Source organism: Lynx rufus, unplaced genomic scaffold, assembly GCF_022079265.1.
Source record: "Lynx rufus isolate CCGP_SWC_20201006 ecotype Redwood Valley unplaced genomic scaffold, mLynRuf1.p SCAF_13, whole genome shotgun sequence".
In the NCBI taxonomy this organism is placed as follows: domain Eukaryota; kingdom Metazoa; phylum Chordata; class Mammalia; order Carnivora; family Felidae; genus Lynx; species Lynx rufus.
In genome coordinates, this window is record NW_025814827.1 from 19,502,081 (window position 1) to 19,521,896 (window position 19,816).

At 34.1% G+C, this 19,816-nt stretch overlaps 1 protein-coding gene across 1 annotated transcript in view; it reads left to right on the forward strand.

The window, feature by feature from the left end:
* Positions 1 to 3,701: 3,701 nt before the first annotated feature.
* MNS1 (meiosis specific nuclear structural 1) overlaps positions 3,702 to 19,816 on the forward strand; it is a 29,395-nt gene continuing 13,280 nt past the window's right edge. The window contains exons 1-6 of the mRNA XM_047074444.1: positions 3,702 to 3,729; positions 4,992 to 5,044; positions 11,974 to 12,076; positions 14,734 to 14,963; positions 15,547 to 15,763; positions 15,866 to 15,973. Of these exons, the coding sequence (XP_046930400.1) occupies positions 12,017 to 12,076; positions 14,734 to 14,963; positions 15,547 to 15,763; positions 15,866 to 15,973 (615 nt within the window). The 5' untranslated portion in view covers positions 3,702 to 3,729; positions 4,992 to 5,044; positions 11,974 to 12,016. The remainder of the gene's footprint in view (positions 3,730 to 4,991; positions 5,045 to 11,973; positions 12,077 to 14,733; positions 14,964 to 15,546; positions 15,764 to 15,865; positions 15,974 to 19,816) is intronic.

Sequence of the window (19,816 nt, forward strand, 5' to 3'; positions counted from 1 at the left end):
CTGATACATGCTGCAACATGGATGAACCTTGAAAGCATTACACCAAATGAAAGAAGCCGAGCACAAAAAGGCCACTTATTCTGTGATTCCATTTAAATGAAGTATCTAGAATAGGCAAGTCCATAGAGATAGAAAGCAGATTAGTGGTTCTCAGAAACTAGTGGGTGTGTGGAATGGTGAGTGACTGCTAACAGGTATGGGTGTTTTTTGTTTTTTGTTTTTGTTTTGTTTTTTTTTTTTGGAGGTGATGAAACTGTTCTGTAATGTTAAAACTTACATCTACACGAAAACCTGCATGTGGATGTTTATAGCAGTTTTAATTGCCAAAACTTGTAAGCTACTAAGATGTCCTTCAGTAGATGAATGGATCATTGATCCAGACAATAGAATATTAGTGCTAAAAGAAATGAACTATCAAGCCATGAAAAGACATGGAGAAACTTTAAATGTGTATTACTAAGTGAAAGAATCCAACCCGTAAAGGCTTCATACTGCATGATTCCAACTATCTACCAGTTCTGTATGATAACTGTAATGGTAGATAAATATCATTACATATTTCTCAAAACCACAGAATGTACAACACCAAGAGTTAACCCTAATATAAACTGTGGACTTTGGGTGATTGTGTCATTGCAGCGTAACAAACGTACCACGCTGGTGGGGTGTTGATAGTGAGGTGGGCGGTGCATATGTGTGGGCTTTGGGTATATGGGAACTCTCTTATTTCTGCTCAGTTTTGTTGTGAACACAAAGCTGCTTCAAAAAAAAAATATCCACTTAAAAGTTCTGAAACTAGATAATGATGATTGTTGCACAACACTGTGAATATACTAAAAAAACACTGAATTGGGAATTGTGAAAGGTGAATTTTATAATATGTGAATTAAAGCACAATTGTAAAATAAGGAACGTGTTTCAAGAACATTATATAAATGGGCCCAAACAGTATATTGGGATTGGATTTTTTCACTCAGCTTAATTGCTAGAAATTCATCCAAGTTGTTGCTAGTGTCACAATTTCGTTCCCCTTTGTTGTCGAGCAGTCCTCCATGGTAGGATGTACCACAGTTTATCTCACTATTCACCTGGTAGCATTTGTCTGTTTATTTCCATTATTAGCTATTTTGAATAAATCTGTAAACATTTAGATACAGGTTTTTATTTATTTTTATTTTTTTATTATTTTTTAATATATAATTTATTGTCAAATTTGTTTCCATACAACACCCAGTGTTCATCCCAACAGGTGCCCTCCTCAATGCCCATCTGTCACTTTCCCCTCTCCCCCACCCCCATCAACCCTCAGTTTGTTGTCAGCATTTAAGAGTCTCTTATGGTTTGGCTCCCTCCCTCTCTAACTTTTTTTTTCCTTCCCCTCCCCCCTGGTCTTCTGTTAAGTTTCTCAGGATCCACATCTGAGCAAAAATATATGGTATCTGTCTTTCTGTGCCTGACTTATTTCCCATAGCATAATACTCTCCAGTTCCATCCACGGTTGCTACAAATGGCCAGATTTCATTCTTTCTCATTGCCAAGTAGTATTCTATTGTATATATAAACCACATCTTCTTTATCCATTCGTCAGTTGATGGACATTTAGGCCTTTTCCATAATTTGGCTATTGTTGAAAGTGCTGCTATAAACATTGGGGTACAAGTGCCCCTGTGTATCAGCACTCCTGTATCCCTTGGGTAAATTCCTAGCAGTGCTATTGCTGGGTCATAGGGTAGATCTATTTTTAATTTTTTGAGGAACCTCCACACTGTTTTCCAGAGCAGCTGCACCAGTTTGCATTCCCACCAACAGTGCAAGAGGGTCCCTGTTTCTCCACATCCTCTCCAGCATCTGTAGTCTGATTTGTTCATTTTAGCCACTCTGACTGGCATGAGGTGGTATCTCAGTGTGGTTTTGATTTATATTTCCCTGATGAGGAGTGACGTTGAGCATCTTTTCATGTGCCTGTTGGCCATCTGGATGTCTTCTTTAGAGAAGTGTCTGTTCATGTCTTCTGCCCACTATTTCACTGGATTATTTGTTTTTCAGATGTGGAGTTTGGTGAGTTCTTTATAGATTTTGGATACTAGCCCTTTATCCGGTATGTCATTTGCAAATATCTTTTCCCATTATTTTGGTTGCCTTTTAGTTTTGTTGATTGTTTCCTTTGCAGTGCAGAAACTTTTTATCTTGATGAGGTCCCAATAGTTTATTTTTGCTTTTAATTTCTTTACCTTTGTAGATGTGTCAAGTAAGAAATTGCTGCAGCTGAAGTCACAGAGGTTTTTCCGTGCTTTCTCCTCTAGGGTTTTGATGGTTTTCTGTCTCACGTTTAGGTCCTTCATCCATTTTGAATTTATTTTTGTGAATGGTGAAAGAAAGTGGTCTAGTTTCATTCTTCCACATGTTGCTGTCCAGTTCTCCCAGCACCATTTGTTAAAAAGACTTTTTTCCATTGGATATTCTTTCCTGTTTTGTCAAAGATGAGTTAGCCATACATTTGTGGGTCCAATTCTGGATACAGGTTTTTAAATAAACATAAGTTTTCATTTCTCTGGGATAAATGTTTAAGAGTAAAGTTACTGAGTTATATGGTAATTGTATGTTAGCTTTATAACAAACTACCAAACTGTTTTCCAGAGTTGCTCTATCATTTTACATTCCCACCCAGCAAACAATTTCTTACCAACATTTGGTTTTGCCATTATTTTTCATTTTAGCCATTGTAATAGGTTTGTAGTGATCTGTCGTAATTTTAATCTGCATTTCCTGAATGCTAATGATAATGAACATCTTTTCATGTGCTTATTCCTTCTAAATACAGAATTTAGTTAAGCCTCTAGATTCTTCTACCATTTTACCCATGATACAAAAGAGAAACAAGTTAAATGGTATCCTGGAGAAGCAATCAGTCAAATTCAGAATGTAGGACATTCTATGGGCTACATGTACTAATTTCTACAACAAATCAGTGGCTTGGGGGGAAAAATGTGTGTATGGGATGACTATTACAGAATGAAAGAGACTTAAGAGAACTAATAACTAGATGCCACATGTGGACCTTGTTTGGATTTTGATTTGAAAAAGCAAACTAAAAGCATCTTTGAGACAATTGGGAAAACCTGAAAATGGACTACACCTTACTAAGGAATAACTGTTATTTAGACATGTTAATGGTATGGTTGTTATATGAGATGAAATTCTTATCAGGTAGAGATCAATACTGAATTACTTATATGGTAATGACATATCTAGGATATGGTTTAAATAGTCTAGCAAAAAAGAACAAAGAAAAAAATGAAATTGGAGTAGAAGAGCAAAGAAAAAAGGTTGACAAAATATTGGTAGTTATTGAAAATGAGTGATGCTACCTGAGGGTGTATTTTAATATTCTTACTACTTAAGATGTCTGACATTTTCTATGGTAAAACGTTTGGGAAAGTGTTGATTGAAATAGCGTTTTGTATTTTAAAATAAAACACAAATGGTTGTTGCTCCGAAGGCACTTGAAGTTTTCTGTTACAAAACAGAGTCTTCCTTGAGGAAAAAATATATCTGATTCTGAAGGACAAATAATTGAAGTTTCTTTTTTAAAAAAATTCAGGCAGAAGAAAACAAAAGATTGAGGGAACTTCAGATTGAACAAGAAGAAAAATTGGCTATGGAATTGGCCAAACTAAAACATGAAAGTCTAAAGGATGAAAAGATGAGGCAACAAGTAAGAGAAAACAGGTATCTTGGCATTTATAAATTTCACTTATTTTGTTTTTGCCTTTAAACTATTTATGTTGTGCTTGGCACCTGAAAGCAAAATTTCTTTCTTTGTATCATTGCACTTAGTTAATATTTTGTCTGGAAATGCTTATTGCTTTAAGTCCTGTGTATATTCATTTGAGAAAAGAAGTTGTATTCAAAGTAGTGTTTAAGGTGAAAATAAATATCACTTTCTTATCTTTCCTCTAAATGTAATTTTTTAAATGACCTAAAAAATAGACTCATGAATCCTACTCTTAAGTGAAACCTTACATAATTTAATTTTCTACCCCAGTATTACTGGAAAGTGGCTGGTCAGCTATGGGTCAACACCTCTAGTGATTGCCATAGAACTTCTTTTTTCATTCGGCTGTAACTCTGAATATCTTTCCCCCATATTGTTTCAAAATTAAGTTCCTTGTAACTTTCATGAATTTATCTCATTTTTGCTATCTAATAAAAAACAAACAAATTTAGTGCTTATTTAGGATATCCTTTCATATTTATGAATCCCATAAATGTTTTATTCTATAAATTAAACATCCTTCATTCCTTCATTTGTTTCACATATAGTATAATTTCAAGCTTCACCATCCTGGTTCTCTTCTGTAGATACACTTTACATGATTATTGGTCCTTAACAAAATATTACCCCCATAATTATGTGTAATGCTCCAGGGTATTGCTTAATACCCCTAGTAGAGGGACTGTTAACCACATTGTTCTAAAATATGTTTCTTAATGTTGCCTAAGACAGAATTACTTATTAGGAGCAGCCATGTCACGCCTATACTTACATAGTTGAATATAATAGAAATTTATTTACTTTGATAATTGTTACATTTTATCTTAACTGAGCCAAACTTCCTGTAGGATATTATATGACCCATGGGTGACCCTCAGGGATTCTAAACTTCATTAATTTATATTTATATGTTTGACAGATGTACCCATGTGTGTTTTTCTGGGTCTACAACTTTTATCAAATTCTTTTACTAATTCTTAAAGATTTAAAATTGCCACTAATGTCTTCGTATTGTTCTAGTCGCAAACCGTCTTTTTGGACATTAATTCTCCAATCATATGAGCTATCCCTTGTGATTTTATGTTATCTGAAGATGAAACAAATATTTCATCATATTTTTGTCTAATTCACTGATCTAAAAATGAAATGGAGGAACTTTCTACTTCTAGCAATTTTTAGACTAAGTGATTCCAATAATTGCTCCCTCTGAGAACAGGTTATCTGGAGAAAGTATAAAAGCCAGATCTGGGAAAGAAGAAAACCTGAATGGTAAGCTTGGCATTTGAAGCTGCATTTCTTTTGGAAGCTTTGCTGATTCCAAAAGTATGGCTGAGAGTTAAGAACTGAAGCAGAGCTTAGCCAATAAGCATATGGCAAGGTGTTCAACATTTTGATAAACTTTATGTTTAAGATTTTTGCACCTTCGTGTATGTTTTACTTCACTAATACAGAATTCAATTTGATTTTATTAGAAAGAAACAGATGAAGAGAGTCATGTGCAAGCAGGCCAGTGGAAAAAATCCAGAATGAAGCACAGAGAGACAAAAAGATAGAAAAATACAAAAGAAAGCTTGAAAGAGATAAGGGCTATGATGGAAATTCTAACAGATGTATGATTTTAGCTCTGGTAGTAGAAATAAAAGAGGATGATGCCAAAACAGTATTTGAAGAGATACTGGCCAAGAATGTCCAAAAATGATAAAAGACATAAAGCCACAGGTTAAAACACAACAAATGTTGAAAACTATACCTGTACTTATCCTAGTCAAACTTTTGAAATCCAACAATAAATAAAACTATGAAAATCACAAAAGCAGCCCCTCAAAAGACTATTACGTTCAAAGGAGCAACAATCAGAAGTACAACTCGATTTTGACAGTAACAGTGAAAACGAGAAGTCCATGTATTGAAAGGGCTGAAAGAAAATAATGGCCCATCTAGAATGCTATATTTTTGAAAATTTTCTTCAAATTTAAGGCAGAAGTCATTCAGCTGAGTGCTTTTTCAAATAGCGTATGCTACTTCTTAGCAGTGTCAAAACTGCTAAGAGTTTTTAATTTTGTGCATAAGCCGTGATGGAATTGTGACTGACGTGCAGTAAGGGACCAGTTTTCTGATCAGTGTTTTCATCTGCAAATTGGCAGTTCTCAAATCAAGGAAATGTTTGCAGTGGTACTCAAAATACATCCTAAATGATTAAAAACCATGTATAGTAAGATTAGCCTCTTTAAATCTAAAAGAAATGAATTTTTAAAACCCAAGGTAAATTTTTAAGGCTCATTGACATTTATTTTGAAAATAATTGACTTTGAAAGTCATGAGATTCTTTGTTATTTGATCTTTGAACACATGATTTTTTAATCCAAGAAAATATTTAAAAGACAGTTTAATTTTATCACTGCTTTTACCTTGAGATGGGACAATCACTTCCTATTTTTATTTTTTTATTTTTTTAGTCACTTCCTATTTTTAGAAGTCTTTTTTAAAATTATACCACAGATCAGTAATTATATGTGTGATTAATAATTTCAGTTATTTAAAATTATTATGCTTAATTATATGATTAATTATACAATTTATAATTACATAATTAGCAGCTATACATGTACTATATAGTTAATATATAGTTTTATAAAAGCAAAAACAAGTATCTCATATATAATTGATAGTTAAGTTTAGCAAACACTGGCTCAAAGAGGAGACAGAGATAGGCTTCCTTTATTAAACACATAGCCACTTTGTTCCTGATGGCAGTACAGTTCGAACAGTCAAAGGTTCATAGCAACCAAGTGAATGCTGAATCAAGAAAAAGGCAACTTATAAATGGCAGCAAAGCTTTGTAGTTTTTTCATTTGTCCTTGCTCCATCCCCTCCCAGCTCTAAGGCAGGCTTGAAAGTAGTAGCCCATACTGTGAGTATCTGTCCCTCATTCTGGAGAGAGGAGAGCAGATCAGATCTTATTAGAAAATTATTATGTATGTATGTTTGAACCTACCTGGTAGCTACCTGTAGGATTGACACAAGATGCTCATCTCTGTTACACATAACTCCTAACCAACTCAGACTAGAAAAGCAAATTACATCTCTGATAAGATTTTAATATCCTTGGGGCACCTGGGTGGCTCAGTCAGTTAAGTGTCTGACTTCTGCTCAGGTCATGATCTCATGGCTGCATCAGGCTCTGTGCTGATAGCTCGGAGTCTGGAGCCTGCTTCAGATTCTGTGTCTCCCTCTCTGTTTCTGCCCCTCCCTGTCCATTCTCTCTCTGTCTCTCTCAAAATAAACATTAAAAAACTTAAAAAAAAAAGAATTTAATATCCAGAATATATAAATGATTCCTACAATTCAACAGTTTGGACATAGGCAAAGTACTTAAGAGATTTCTCCAAAGAAGACAGACAAGGGGCAATAAGCGCATGAAAAAAACACTTAACATCATTAGGTCATTAGGGAAATTGATAGGATAGCTTTAATAAAAAAATGGAGGGGCGCCTGGGTGGCGCAGTCGGTTAAGCGTCCGACTTCAGCCAGGTCACGATCTCAGGGTCCATGAGTTCGAGCCCCGCGTCGGGCTCTGGGCTGATGGCTCAGAGCCTGGAGCCTGTTTCCGAACAGGAACAACCCTGTTGTCCATCAACAACTTTGGTATGTATATACAGTGGAATATCATTCAGTTATGAAAAGGAATGAAGTTCTGATACATGCTACAATATGGCTGAACCTTGAAAGCAATATGTTAAGTGCAGTAAGCCAGACGCAACAGGATAAATACTGTGTAAATCCACTTATGTGAAATAACTAGAACAGGTAAATTTATAGAGACAAAAAGTAGTTAGAGATTACCAGAGGCTAGGAAAAGAGAGGAATGGGAAGTTACTGCTTAAATGAGTACAGCATTTCTATTTAGAATGATGAAAAAGTTTTAGAAATAGTGATGATGGTTGTAGAACATTGTGAATGCAACTAACACCACTGAATTGTACACTTAAAATAGTTAAAAATGGCAAATTTTTCTTTTTTGTATTGTACCACAATAAAAAAATTATAATATGAAAACCCTCAAACTTATGGGGTTTAGCTAAAGCTGTTCCTCAAGAGTAATTTATAATCTGAAATGACTATTAGAAATGAAGGCTCCATCTGGATATTAGAGAATGTACAGCAAATTTCCATCTGGAATGATTATAAAAAGGATGTAGGAAGAGAATAATAAGAGCAGAAACAAATGAATTAGAATGTAAACATAAAGTAGAATCAAAGCCAAGAATTGTGCCTTTAAAAAGGCTAATAAAATTGATTACCTCTGGTTAGAATGGTATAGTGTAAAAGAGAATGAATGCATAAATAACCAATTTTAGGAATGGATGATAAGATATCACTGTAGAACATACAAATGTTTACTAGATCATAGCAAGATATTGTGAATAATTTGATACAAGTAAATTTGAAAATTAGATAAATTCTTAAATAGAGCTATTTACCAAACTGGCATATGTAGAAACAGAAACATAAATGTTTCTATAACTTTTAAAGATATTACACCTATAATTAACCTTTTTCACAAAGAAACCTACATAGCTAGGTGGTTGGTGAATTTTACCAAACATTCAAATAATAACCCTGATCTCACATAGTTTTGCAGAGTGGGAAAAGAAGAAACACTTTCCAATTGATTGTAATCAGATCAGTATCTGAGTAGGGTAAGAACCTTATAGACTAATTTTTCTCTTGAGTTTAGCTACTGTAATCTGAAATTAGTTAATATCAAATCCAACAGTGTGTGAGGAAGATAAAAATCTGACTAAATTTAACTTATTCTAAGAATACAAAGTTGTTTTAACATTAGAAAATCAGTAAGTGTAATTCATCCGATGAACAGAATATAATAGAAAAACTGTATGAGCAGAAAAAACCAATTGGTAGAAATCAACATCACTCTAAGATTAAAAGAGGATTTGCAAATTAGGAATAAAAGGAGTTTACAGTAACATCATACTTAATGGCAAACATTAAACACTTTACTTATATTAAGAAGACAGGAATGCTTGCTATAACAACTTCTCTTAATAATTGTATTGGGACACTAGCCAGTGCAATAAGGCAAGAAAAGTAAATGAAAGTTGTTAGGATTGGCAGTAAAGAAATAGAACTTTTATTATTACCAGATGATATGATTGTGTATCTAGAGAATCCAAAAGAATCTATGTATAAATTATAAGAATAAGTTCAGCAGTGTTGTTGGATGTTAAGTCAACATACAACATTAATTGTATTTCTGTAAATTAGCAACAATTAATGAAAGTTTTAAAATAATTTGTACAAGAGCATAGAAAAGTAAGTAACTAATGAAAGAGGTGTAAAACCTCAACACTGAAAAAAAAACTATTATCAATAGAGTTTTTAAAAACCTAAATAATTGGAAGGATGTGCCATGTTTATAAAATTGAAGACTCAGTATTGTAAACATGTCAAACTGATTTATAAATTCAGGATAATCCTAATCAGAATCTCAGCCAGTATTGTTTATTATGACATTTGACAAGCTTATTCTAAAATGTATATGGAAATGCAAAGTACCTAGAATGGCTAAGACAATCTTTAAGAAGACCAAAATTGGAGACTTATTCTTTAGGATATGAATACTTATTATAAAGCTATAATAATTAAGATATTGTGGTTTTAGCACAGAATAAACAAATGGATTGATGAAATAGGATGGAGCAGATCTTTTCAACCAGAAAATTTAAACCCTAATGGCCTGCGGCATCTGTAATGAATTAACTTACTTCCTGTGGATCTAAAACAATGCCTGCTATGTATTGTCTATGAGAGAATTAAAATATAGACTCCGTTTTCTGTGAGGGTTAGTTCTCTTATGGAACCCCAGTTGAGGAATGATGGGATGGGATATTCAAAAATGGATCCATGCATATATACACACTTAAACTTTATGACACTGCAAATCCCTGGCACTACAATGGTAGTGCAGAACATTCAGAAATGGATATTTTTTTTTTTTTTTTTTTTTTTAGATTTTTTTTTTTTTCAACGTTTATTTATTTTTGGGACAGAGAGAGACAGAGCATGAATGGGGGAGGGGCAGAGAGAGAGGGAGACACAGAATCGGAAGCAGGCTCCAGGCTCTGAGCCATCAGCCCAGAGCCTGACGCGGGGCTCGAACCCACGACCGCGAGATCGTGACCTGGCTGAAGTCGGACGCTTAACCGACTGCGCCACCCAGGTGCCCCCAGAAATGGATATTTTTATAAAATGGTACTGCATCAATTAAATAGCCATATATACAAAAATGAACTTGATTTTTTACCTCACTCTACACACAGAATTCAATTCTTGAATGATTATAGTCCAAAAGTCAATGGTGAAACAAAATTTTGAGAGACTAACAAAAGAAAATAACTTTATGTCTGTGCAGTAGGCAACATTTCTTAAAACATGACACATAAGTCATTGACAATGAAGAAACAGATGGGTGAATTAGAAAACTTCTCTTCATCTAAAGAAACAGCTATAAGAGTAAGTACAGACTGGAATAAAATATTTGCAATGATTGTAACTAACAAGAGACTTATATTAAGAACATACAAAGAACTCTTCTGTAACAAGAAGTAGACAATTTAGTCTAAAAGTGGGCAAAAAATTCTTGAACAAAAACTTCACAGAAGATGAATGACTTCACAGAAATGATTCAAACATATGAAAAGGTCTGAGTTTCATTTTATTAGGGAAACAAATTAAAACCACAGTGATATTTTACCCACAAGAGTGGTTAAAATGAAAAAGAATGACACGACTAAAAAGTGTTGCTGGGATGTGTAGCAGTGGGAGTACTGAAGCACTATGAGTGTAAATCTCTGTACAGAGCATTGAAAGCTGGCATTTTCTATGAAATTTGAATACAGCCTACCCTGTGACTCAGAAATCTCATTCCTAGGTATATATCCAATAGAAATCTGTGCATTTGTCCTTCAAATGAAAGTCATTTATTTGCATGTTAGTTGTTTGGAATCTGATGCACTTTGTTTTGGAGAGGTAATATTATAAATTGGGATTGGGTATGTACATTGGCTTACTAATATTAGTACCTAACTCTAATCCAACAAAAACTCTTGTAAATATGTCAGCTCCTTAGAGTAAAATATGTGGACTAACCTAGAAACTTAATCCTCATTTATATTATTACTTTTATGAAAGAAGGCAATCTTGTGTCCCATACATTTACAACTACAACAGTGAGGGCAAGAAGGACACATCACAACACCAAGAATAGCTCTCTTCCCTACCCATGATTATATCTTTGGAGGTTTAGGGTACTTCTAAATTGTTTATAATTAGGTGAGTGCCTCTGTTCTAGTAAGAATTAAGATGTGCTTTAAAAATTTTTTTTTAATTTAACTTAATTTTTTGAAACAGCATGCACAAGTCAAGGAAGGGGAGAGGGAGAGGGTGACAGAGAATCTTAAGCAGGCTCCATGATCCACACGGGGGCTCCCATGACCTTGGGATCATGATCTGAGCTGAAATTAAGAATCAGATGCTCAGCTTATAGAGCCACCCCAGTGCCCCAAGATGTGCTTCTAAGTGACATCTAAGTACCCTTCCGACTCAGAATTCTCATATTCAGAAATATGACTGGCACATTAAAATGAAAAGTTGTGTATGGCATATTATTTTCCACTATAGTTAGGGAAGGGATAGATTGAAAAGCAGTTCAGAGGTTTTCTGAGGGTGATCCTCATTTTTAACAGGTAAGTAAACAAGCCCAGAGAAGTGAAGCAAACTTGTCCATGGTCATTCCTCTCCATCATTAATCATCAAAAAATAGTCATGGCTTTCAGAGTGTTTACAACCCCTCCACTATAGTTCTTGTAGCTCAATAGTGTCAGTAGCTGGACAGAAATTTTAACCAATATTGCTAAAGCATCTTCTGAGTCAGGCACTGGCAAAAAGATTTTTAGTAATGATTATTGGAAATAAAACAGTTGTTTTGTCTGGAAAATTAATTATAATGCCTCATTTTCATTCTGATTTTTCTTTGGATGGAGAGAGAAAAGAGTATTACTTTCAAGATATTTAATATAAATATACATTTAGAAAAAAATTATTTTAAATTTCAGGTACAGATTTTTAAGATGAAAATGTGGTCCTCAATTTTAAATTTCTGTCTTTTTTTTAAACAGTATTGAGCTCAGAGAATTGGAGAAGAAATTAAAAGCAGCTTACATGAATAAAGAAAGGGCAGCTCAGATTGCAGAGAAGGATGCCATTAAACATGAGCAAATGGTAATCATGTTTCTGGTCATTATGTTTTCTATATTTTTAGCTTCATTTAGAAAATTAACAATAGACCAATTTTTTGAAAATTGCTACATACTATGAAGAATTTACACTGCTAGATTTCTTAAATACTTTTATGCTTTTCAGATCCTTAAGGTATAGAAACTCAGAAATTATTCAATAGTGAGCCTTGTTTAATTTAATATTAGAGCCTTTCAGAGACACAAAGAATGTGGTTGCTGTTTAGAATGAATAGCTATACTCAGTAAGTCTGAGCATTCTTTGTGGTCTCTGACTGATAATTCTTCGACAAACCAATACAGTACAAGTTGTTTGTGTGATCAATTCATTTTAGAATGTTACTAGGTTTTTCATTTGTTAAATGTTTTAAAAAGTGAAGTATTTTATAATTTTAAGCAGGAAACTTTCATGTTTTGTAAGTAGCTATCTCTTTATCTTTTTCCTCTATGTTTATTCCCTTTTCTAACTCCTGACATACTGCCAGATTCAGGGCAAGAGTTACTCTTGGGCAAAGGAGTTTTAGACACACTCACTAGTGGTGCTACAGTAAATGTAAAATAGGGTTTATTGAGTTAATTCTGAAAAGCAGCGTGCACACCATCACTTGAGCCCTCATGGTCCCCTGGAAAGGCTAGACATAGATGAAAAGGTCTGATTGCAATAGTACACAATCTTATAAGTTCTTTTCTCTCGTTTCTCTATTAATACATAGAGCATTTTGGTTGTAGAGTTTCCTCTCTCTTGGATCCCTTTCAAGGATTATAAGCTATTAAAGAGAAGAGGTAGAGGTAAATGTTGTGGCTTTTAAAGTTATATTTTAGGTTAAAAAGAAAAAAAAAAAACAAGTTGCAGAAAAATCAAGTTGGAGAGAAATACACATCACAGACCGTCTTTATTTTTTAAAAACTGTATATTAACATATGTGTATATATATCAACACATATATGTTGATGCACACATACAATTAGAGGAATATCAAAATACTTAACCAGCACAATGCAACATAGGCATCTCATAAGAATAGATGCTGGCCACAGTGATGTGCATGCATGTGTGTTAGTATAGGAAAAGTTTGAAGGGTTGCACAGCATGCTGTTAACTGGGATTGCCTTTCGCATGGCAGGTGGTAGGAGAGCATGAGGAGACCTCATTTCCTAAGCCATGTAGTTCTTTTCTACCCTTTCAAAAATAAAGTGGAACTGGGGCAACTGGATGGCTCAGTTGATTAAGCTGAGCTAAGAGTTGGTCCAACTCTTGATTTTGGCTTAGGTCATGATCTCATGCTTCGTGAGATCAACCCCACATCTTTGTGAGATTTTCTTTCTCCCTCTCTGCTCCTCCCCTCATGTTCTCTCTTTCTTTCTCTCTCAAAATAAATAAAATTAAAAACAAAAATAAAGTAGAACATAAACAGTGTACTCTTTGACCAGTAGTTTACAGTTTTATTCTGATCATTGAAGTTTTTCCAGGTAGTTGTACATTTAAGTCTGACTCCTGAAAGAATTGCCACTATTTTCTAAATAAAGTGAGTCCATAAAAATTAAAGTCAAATAGTCCTACAACTTGACTAGGTGTCGAGATACCTAGGTGCCAATATGGGCTCTGTCTGTCTGAGCTTTAGTCTTCTTAAATCTGTGAAATGAGAACATTGTATGTCTATTAAGTGTGTGGCAGTGTGTACAGAAATGTTTTTGTCATTTCACATTTTTTTAAAGAACCCAATACAACACGTGCTAAGAAAGTAGAAGAGAAAGAATTTTGGTCAAGTCATATTCATAGTGTATATGTTAAAAGCCTCAATTAGATTAGGAATGGCATTCACATTTGCATTTTAATCTTTTCTTGTCTATTTGATGCTATTTGGTATGTGATCATAATGGTCGAGGGTAATAAAAATTGCCTCAATATATTTAATTTACAACTTATTTTGTTAAGTGATTTCAAAATGCTCAAAACAAATAAGAGGTTTAACCTAGTTAAGAAGTAAGATTGTCTCTAACTCAGGGAATGGTCTTGAATGAGTGAATTAAAAGCTACAGAAAACAGGCACAATGATATATGTGACTCTTTTAAGTTAAAGTGATTATAAAGGGCATTTAATAAGTGAGAAATGAGAGACTTCAAAGGCTGGTGGCAAGAAAGAAAGTTTAGGCTGAGAGAAATTTCAGAGTTGCTCAGAGCTGGTTAATAGGAGACTTGTCTGAAAAAGAGTACAATCCTTACTGTAAAGGGCAGCTGATACATAATGGAGCTAAAAATTGCCTACATGACTTTTAAATAAAAGGAAAAGATTACTACTGCTTTTTTTAAAAAACAGTTATTAATAAAGTACTTCTAATTTTTTCAAATTTTTGCTGTTTTTCAAATGCAGAGTTTTTCTAATTTTCTCACACGTGGAGTTATTAGTTACACTTCTCTCGTATTTCCTTGAAATCTACTTGAAGGAATGGGAAAGCATCTTTAGGGTTTGACTCATCATTCAAACCCTTCAAGTAACAGTGACTTACCTTTGCATTTACCTGGACAGATGAAAATATTTTATGCAGTACACTTTATAATATTCAATTTCACCTGTTTTGAAATATTCTATCATACTGCACTCACATTTGAAAGTAGAAAGATGAATTTTGTTTTCATAACAGAAACGTGATGCTGAAATAGCCAAAATCATGATGGAAGAACACGAGAGAGCAATAAAGGAAGAGAATGCTGCAGAGAACAAACGGAGTAAAGTAAAAGCACAGTATTATCTTGACTTGGAGAAACAACTTGAGGAACAAGAAAGGAAAAAGCAGGAAGCTTATGAGCAGTTACTGAAAGAGAAACTCATGATTGATGAAATTGTTAGGAAAATCTATGAAGAAGATCAATTGTAAGTTTATCCCAGTTTCTTTACATGCCTAAAAATTGAGATGAGATTTATGTCAGGCTTGTTGTGAAGAGGAGAAGCACCTGAACAGTGCTGAATACATACTAAGTCCTCAGGAAGTATTACGATCACATAAACGGAGTCCAACTCCTGTTTATCTTTGTGAGCATGATAATTATCTGGTAACAAATGCTTATTAAGTAACAGAATGATTAAACCTTTGTTTTCCTTAAATGTGCCCATATCGTGTCAGAGGACTTGTCTTCTGATCATTTCTTTGCTAGACAACTGAAGTGTAGTGTACTGCTAGGCTTATGTAAACAGGTTGGTGCCTTTCTGAAGTGAGAGGCATAAAACTTCATTTATAGGTTAGAGGAAAGGTATAAGCAGTATTTTACTTGGAAAATTCATACCTGTCATTATATTTAGCAGTACATAGTGGACACTCAAAATGTTTGTGGTATGAATGAATGAATAAACTATAAATAGAAAGGCTGTTTTTTCCCACATTATCAACTGAAGGAAATGACACATTTTTATATTATTTCTTGTACTATAAAACTGTACTCAACTATTGCTTTTTTAGGGAAAGACAACAAAAGTTAGAAAAAATGAATGTAACTCGAAGGTACATAGAAGAGTTTCAGAAAGAGCAGGCTCTCTGGAGAAAAAAGAAACGTGAGGAGATGGAAGAAGAAAACAGAAAAATCATAGAGTTTGCCAACATGCAGCAACAAAGAGAAGAAGATCGAATGGCAAAAGTTCAAGAAAATGAAGAAAAAAGGCTGCAGCTTCAGAATATGGTATTAAAATAGCCACTTCTTTAACATTGGAGAAATTCAGAAATACTTGATATAGAATTTGTTTCTTATTAATGTTTGTGTGTTTCTTTAAAAATTTAATAGCTGACTCAGAAATTGGAAGAAATGCTGCGGCAACGTGAAGATTTGGAACAAGTGAGACAAGAATTATACCAGGAAGAACAAGCTGAAATACATAAGATGAAACTAAAAGTAAGTTTTGGAAATGGAAAGAATGATTAACATAGAGAAGAATATCATTTTGAGATGAAGCAGTAGAAAAATAGTAGATTTAAACCCAGCCATATTGATAATTACATTATGTGTAAATAGCATAATCACTGCAATTAAAAGAGAAATTTTCAGGCTGGATAAAAAAGTCATACCTAGGTAACAGTTCACAAACTGCATAGAAAGTATGATTCAACTGTGTTATCTATAAGACACACAATTTAAATATGAAGACATATAGTTTAAAAACAAAATGATGGAGAGAGATATACTAAACACTAATCAAAAGCAAGTGGTGTTGGAAATCATGGTAAATTCATCTAGAGGATATAATAGTCCTAAAGGGTGGATGAACTTAAATAAAGCTTTAAAATGCATGAAGTAAAACTGAAAGGAGAAAGCGACAAATCCATAATTATAGTTCAAGATTTCAGTATCCCTTCTCATTAATATATAGAATAAGTAGTCAGAAAACCACAGGATATGGTGTTCAACAACATCAAAAACCTTGACCACAAGTCAAGATGATTGACCAGTTTTCTAATTGTGTTGTTAATTTATCGTAGAGTTTTGAGAGTTCTTTATGTATTATAGAAATTAGTAATTTGTCAGGTATGTGGGTTTCATATATTTTCTCTTGGTCTATAGCTTGTCTTTTTATCTTTTTAACAGGGTCTTCTTCCAAGCAAATGTTTTCAGTTTCTCTGAGGTCCAATTTGCTAATTTCATTTTTTTTAGATCATACTTTGGTATCAATTCTAGGAAGTCTTTGCTTAGATCCTGAAGAATTTCTCCTTTTTTTCCTAAAACTTTTTTCCTTTTCCATTTAAGTCTGTGATCTATTTTCAGTTAATATTTTGTGTGGGATGTGAAACTTAGGTCAAAGTTTTTTGCTTTTAGATATTCAGTTGCTCTACATCATTTGTTGAAAAGATTTTCTATCCTACATTGAATTGCTTTTGCAACTTTATTAAAACACAGTTAAGTATATTTGTATGGATCTGTTCCTGGGATCTCTATTTTGTTCTGTTGATCTATGTATCTGTCCCTCCACCAATACCAGACAGTTTTGGTTACTGTAGCTATATAATGCTTCAAATTTGCTTTAGCCTTTCCATACATATTTAAAAAAAAATTTTTTTAATGTTTATTTATTTTTGAGACAGAGAGAGACAGAGCATGAACGGGGGAGGGTCAGAGAGAAAGGGAGACACAGAATCTGAAACAGGCTCCAGGCTCTGAGCTGTCAGCACAGAGCCGACGCGAGGCTTGAACTCAGACCACGAACGAGATCATGACCTGAGCTGAAGTCGGACACTTAACTGACTGAGCCACCCAGGCACCCCAGCCTTTCCATACATATTTTTGAATAATCTTGTCTCTAAGTACAAGTAAGTCTTCTGGGATTTTGAGAGGAATTGCATTAAATCTAAGTATCAATTTGGGGAGAACTGACGTGTTCACTGTTGAGTCTACCAGTCCATGAACATAGTATAATTCTCCATTTATTTAGATCATCTTTGTATTTTTTCTTGTGTTTCATAGTTTTCATTGTACAAATCCTGTATGTGCTTTTATATTTAAGTATTTCTTTTTTTTGAATAATTGTAAATGGAATTTTAGTTTTAATTTCAGTGTCCACGGACTCATTACCAGTGAATTTACTTTTTTTATATTTATCTTGTATCTCACAACTTTGCTGTATTCATTTAGTACTGTAGGAGTTGTTTTTCTTTTTTTTTTTTTTTTTTACCTACCCAGTTATGTTTTCTGAGAATAGGGACAGTTTTTTTTTTTTATATATATATGAAATTTATTGACAAATTGGTTTCCATACAACACCCAGTGCTCATCCCAAAAGGTGCCCTCCTCAATACCCATCACCCACCCTCCCCTCCCTCCCACCCCCCATCAACCCTCAGTTTGTTCTCAGTTTTTAACAGTCTCTTATGCTTTGGCTCTCTCCCACTCTAACCTCTTTTTTTTTTTTCCCTTCCCCTCCCCCATGGGTTCCTGTTAAGTTTCTCAGGATCCACATAAGAGTGAAACCATATGGTATCTGTCTTTCTCTGTATGGCTTATTTCACTTAGCATCACACTCTCCAGTTCCATCCACGTTGCTACAAAAGGCCATATTTCATTTTTTCTCATTGCCACGTAGTATTCCATTGTGTATATAAACCACAATTTATTTATCCATTCATCAGTTGATGGACATTTAGGCTCTTTCCATAATTTGGCTATTGTTGACAGTGCTGCTATGAACATTGGGGTACAAGTGCCCCTATGCATCAGTATTCCTGTATCCCTTGGATAAATTCCTAGCAGTGCTATTGCTGGGTCATAGGGTAGGTCTATTTTTAATTTTCTGAGGAACCTCCACACTGCTTTCCAGAGCGGCTGCACCAATTTGCATTCCCACCAACAGTGCAAGAGGGTTCCCGTTTCTCCACATCCTCTCCAGCATCTATAGTCTCCTGATTTGTTCATTTTGGCCACTCTGACTGGCGTGAGGTGATACCTGAGTGTGATTTTGATTTGTATTTCCCTGATAAGGAGCGACGCTGAACATCTTTTCATGTGTCTATTGGCCATCTGGATGTCTTCTTTAGAGAAGTGTCTATTCATGTTTTCTGCCCATTTCTTCACTGGGTTATTTGTTTTTCGGGTGTGGAGTTTGGTGAGCTCTTTATAGATTTTAGATACTAGCCCTTTGTCCGATATGTCATTTGCAAATATCTTTTCCCATTCCGTTGGTTGCCTTTTAGTTTTGTTGGTTGTTTCCTTTGCTGTGCAGAAGCTTTTTATCTTCATAAGGTCCCAGTAATTCACTTTTGCTTTTAATTCCAAATAGGGACAGTTTTAATTCTTTTTTATCTGTATCCTTTTTATTTCCTTTTCTTGCCTTACTGTTCTGGCTAAAACTTCTAGCATTGTCTACCACTGTGATGAGTAAGAGTGATGAGATAGATATCGGCTTTCTTTGTTGTCTATCTTCAGGGAAAGCATTTTGTTAATTGTAGTTCTGTAGATAAATGCTCTTTATTAAGTTGAGGAAGTTCTCTTCTAACCCTATTTTCTGAAGATTTTTATCATGAAGAGATATGAAGTTTGTCAAATGCTTTTTTATATCTATAGATATAGATATCTATATCTATCTATACAGATATCTATTTATATCTATAGATAAAATTGTGTGTTTTTTCTTTACTTTGGCGGGTTACATTTATTTTTTTTTGAATATTGAACCAGTCTGATCACTGGAATAAATCCCACTTTGCATTGGTGTATAAGTCTTTTAATATATGGCTGGATTCTATTTTCTAATATTATGCTAAGGATGTTTTCATCCATATTCATGAGGAATATTGCTTTTTAGTTTTCTGTTTTCATATTGGTATCAGGGTATTATGATCTTCATAAAATAAATGCAGAAGTGTTCCCTCCTCTTATGTTTTCTGGAAGATTATGTAAAATTGGTTTTAATGCTTTGTTAAAATGTTTGGTAGTCTTTTCCAATGAAACCATCTGGCCCTGGAGTTTTATTTGTGAGAGCTTTAAATTATTAATTCAGTGTCCTTAATAGTTATAGATTAATTCAAATGATCTTATTTCATATTTGGTTACTATTAGTGACTTGTGTTTGAGAAAGTGATCCATTTTGTCTAAGTTGTCAAACGTGTATGTAGAATTATTCATACTGTTCCCTTATTATCCTTTTGATGTCTGCAGGGTCTCCAATGCTATCCCATGTTCCATTCCTGATATTGGTAATTTGTTTCTTTGTTTTTTTGGTCACTCTTGCCTCAGGTTTTTCAAGTTAAC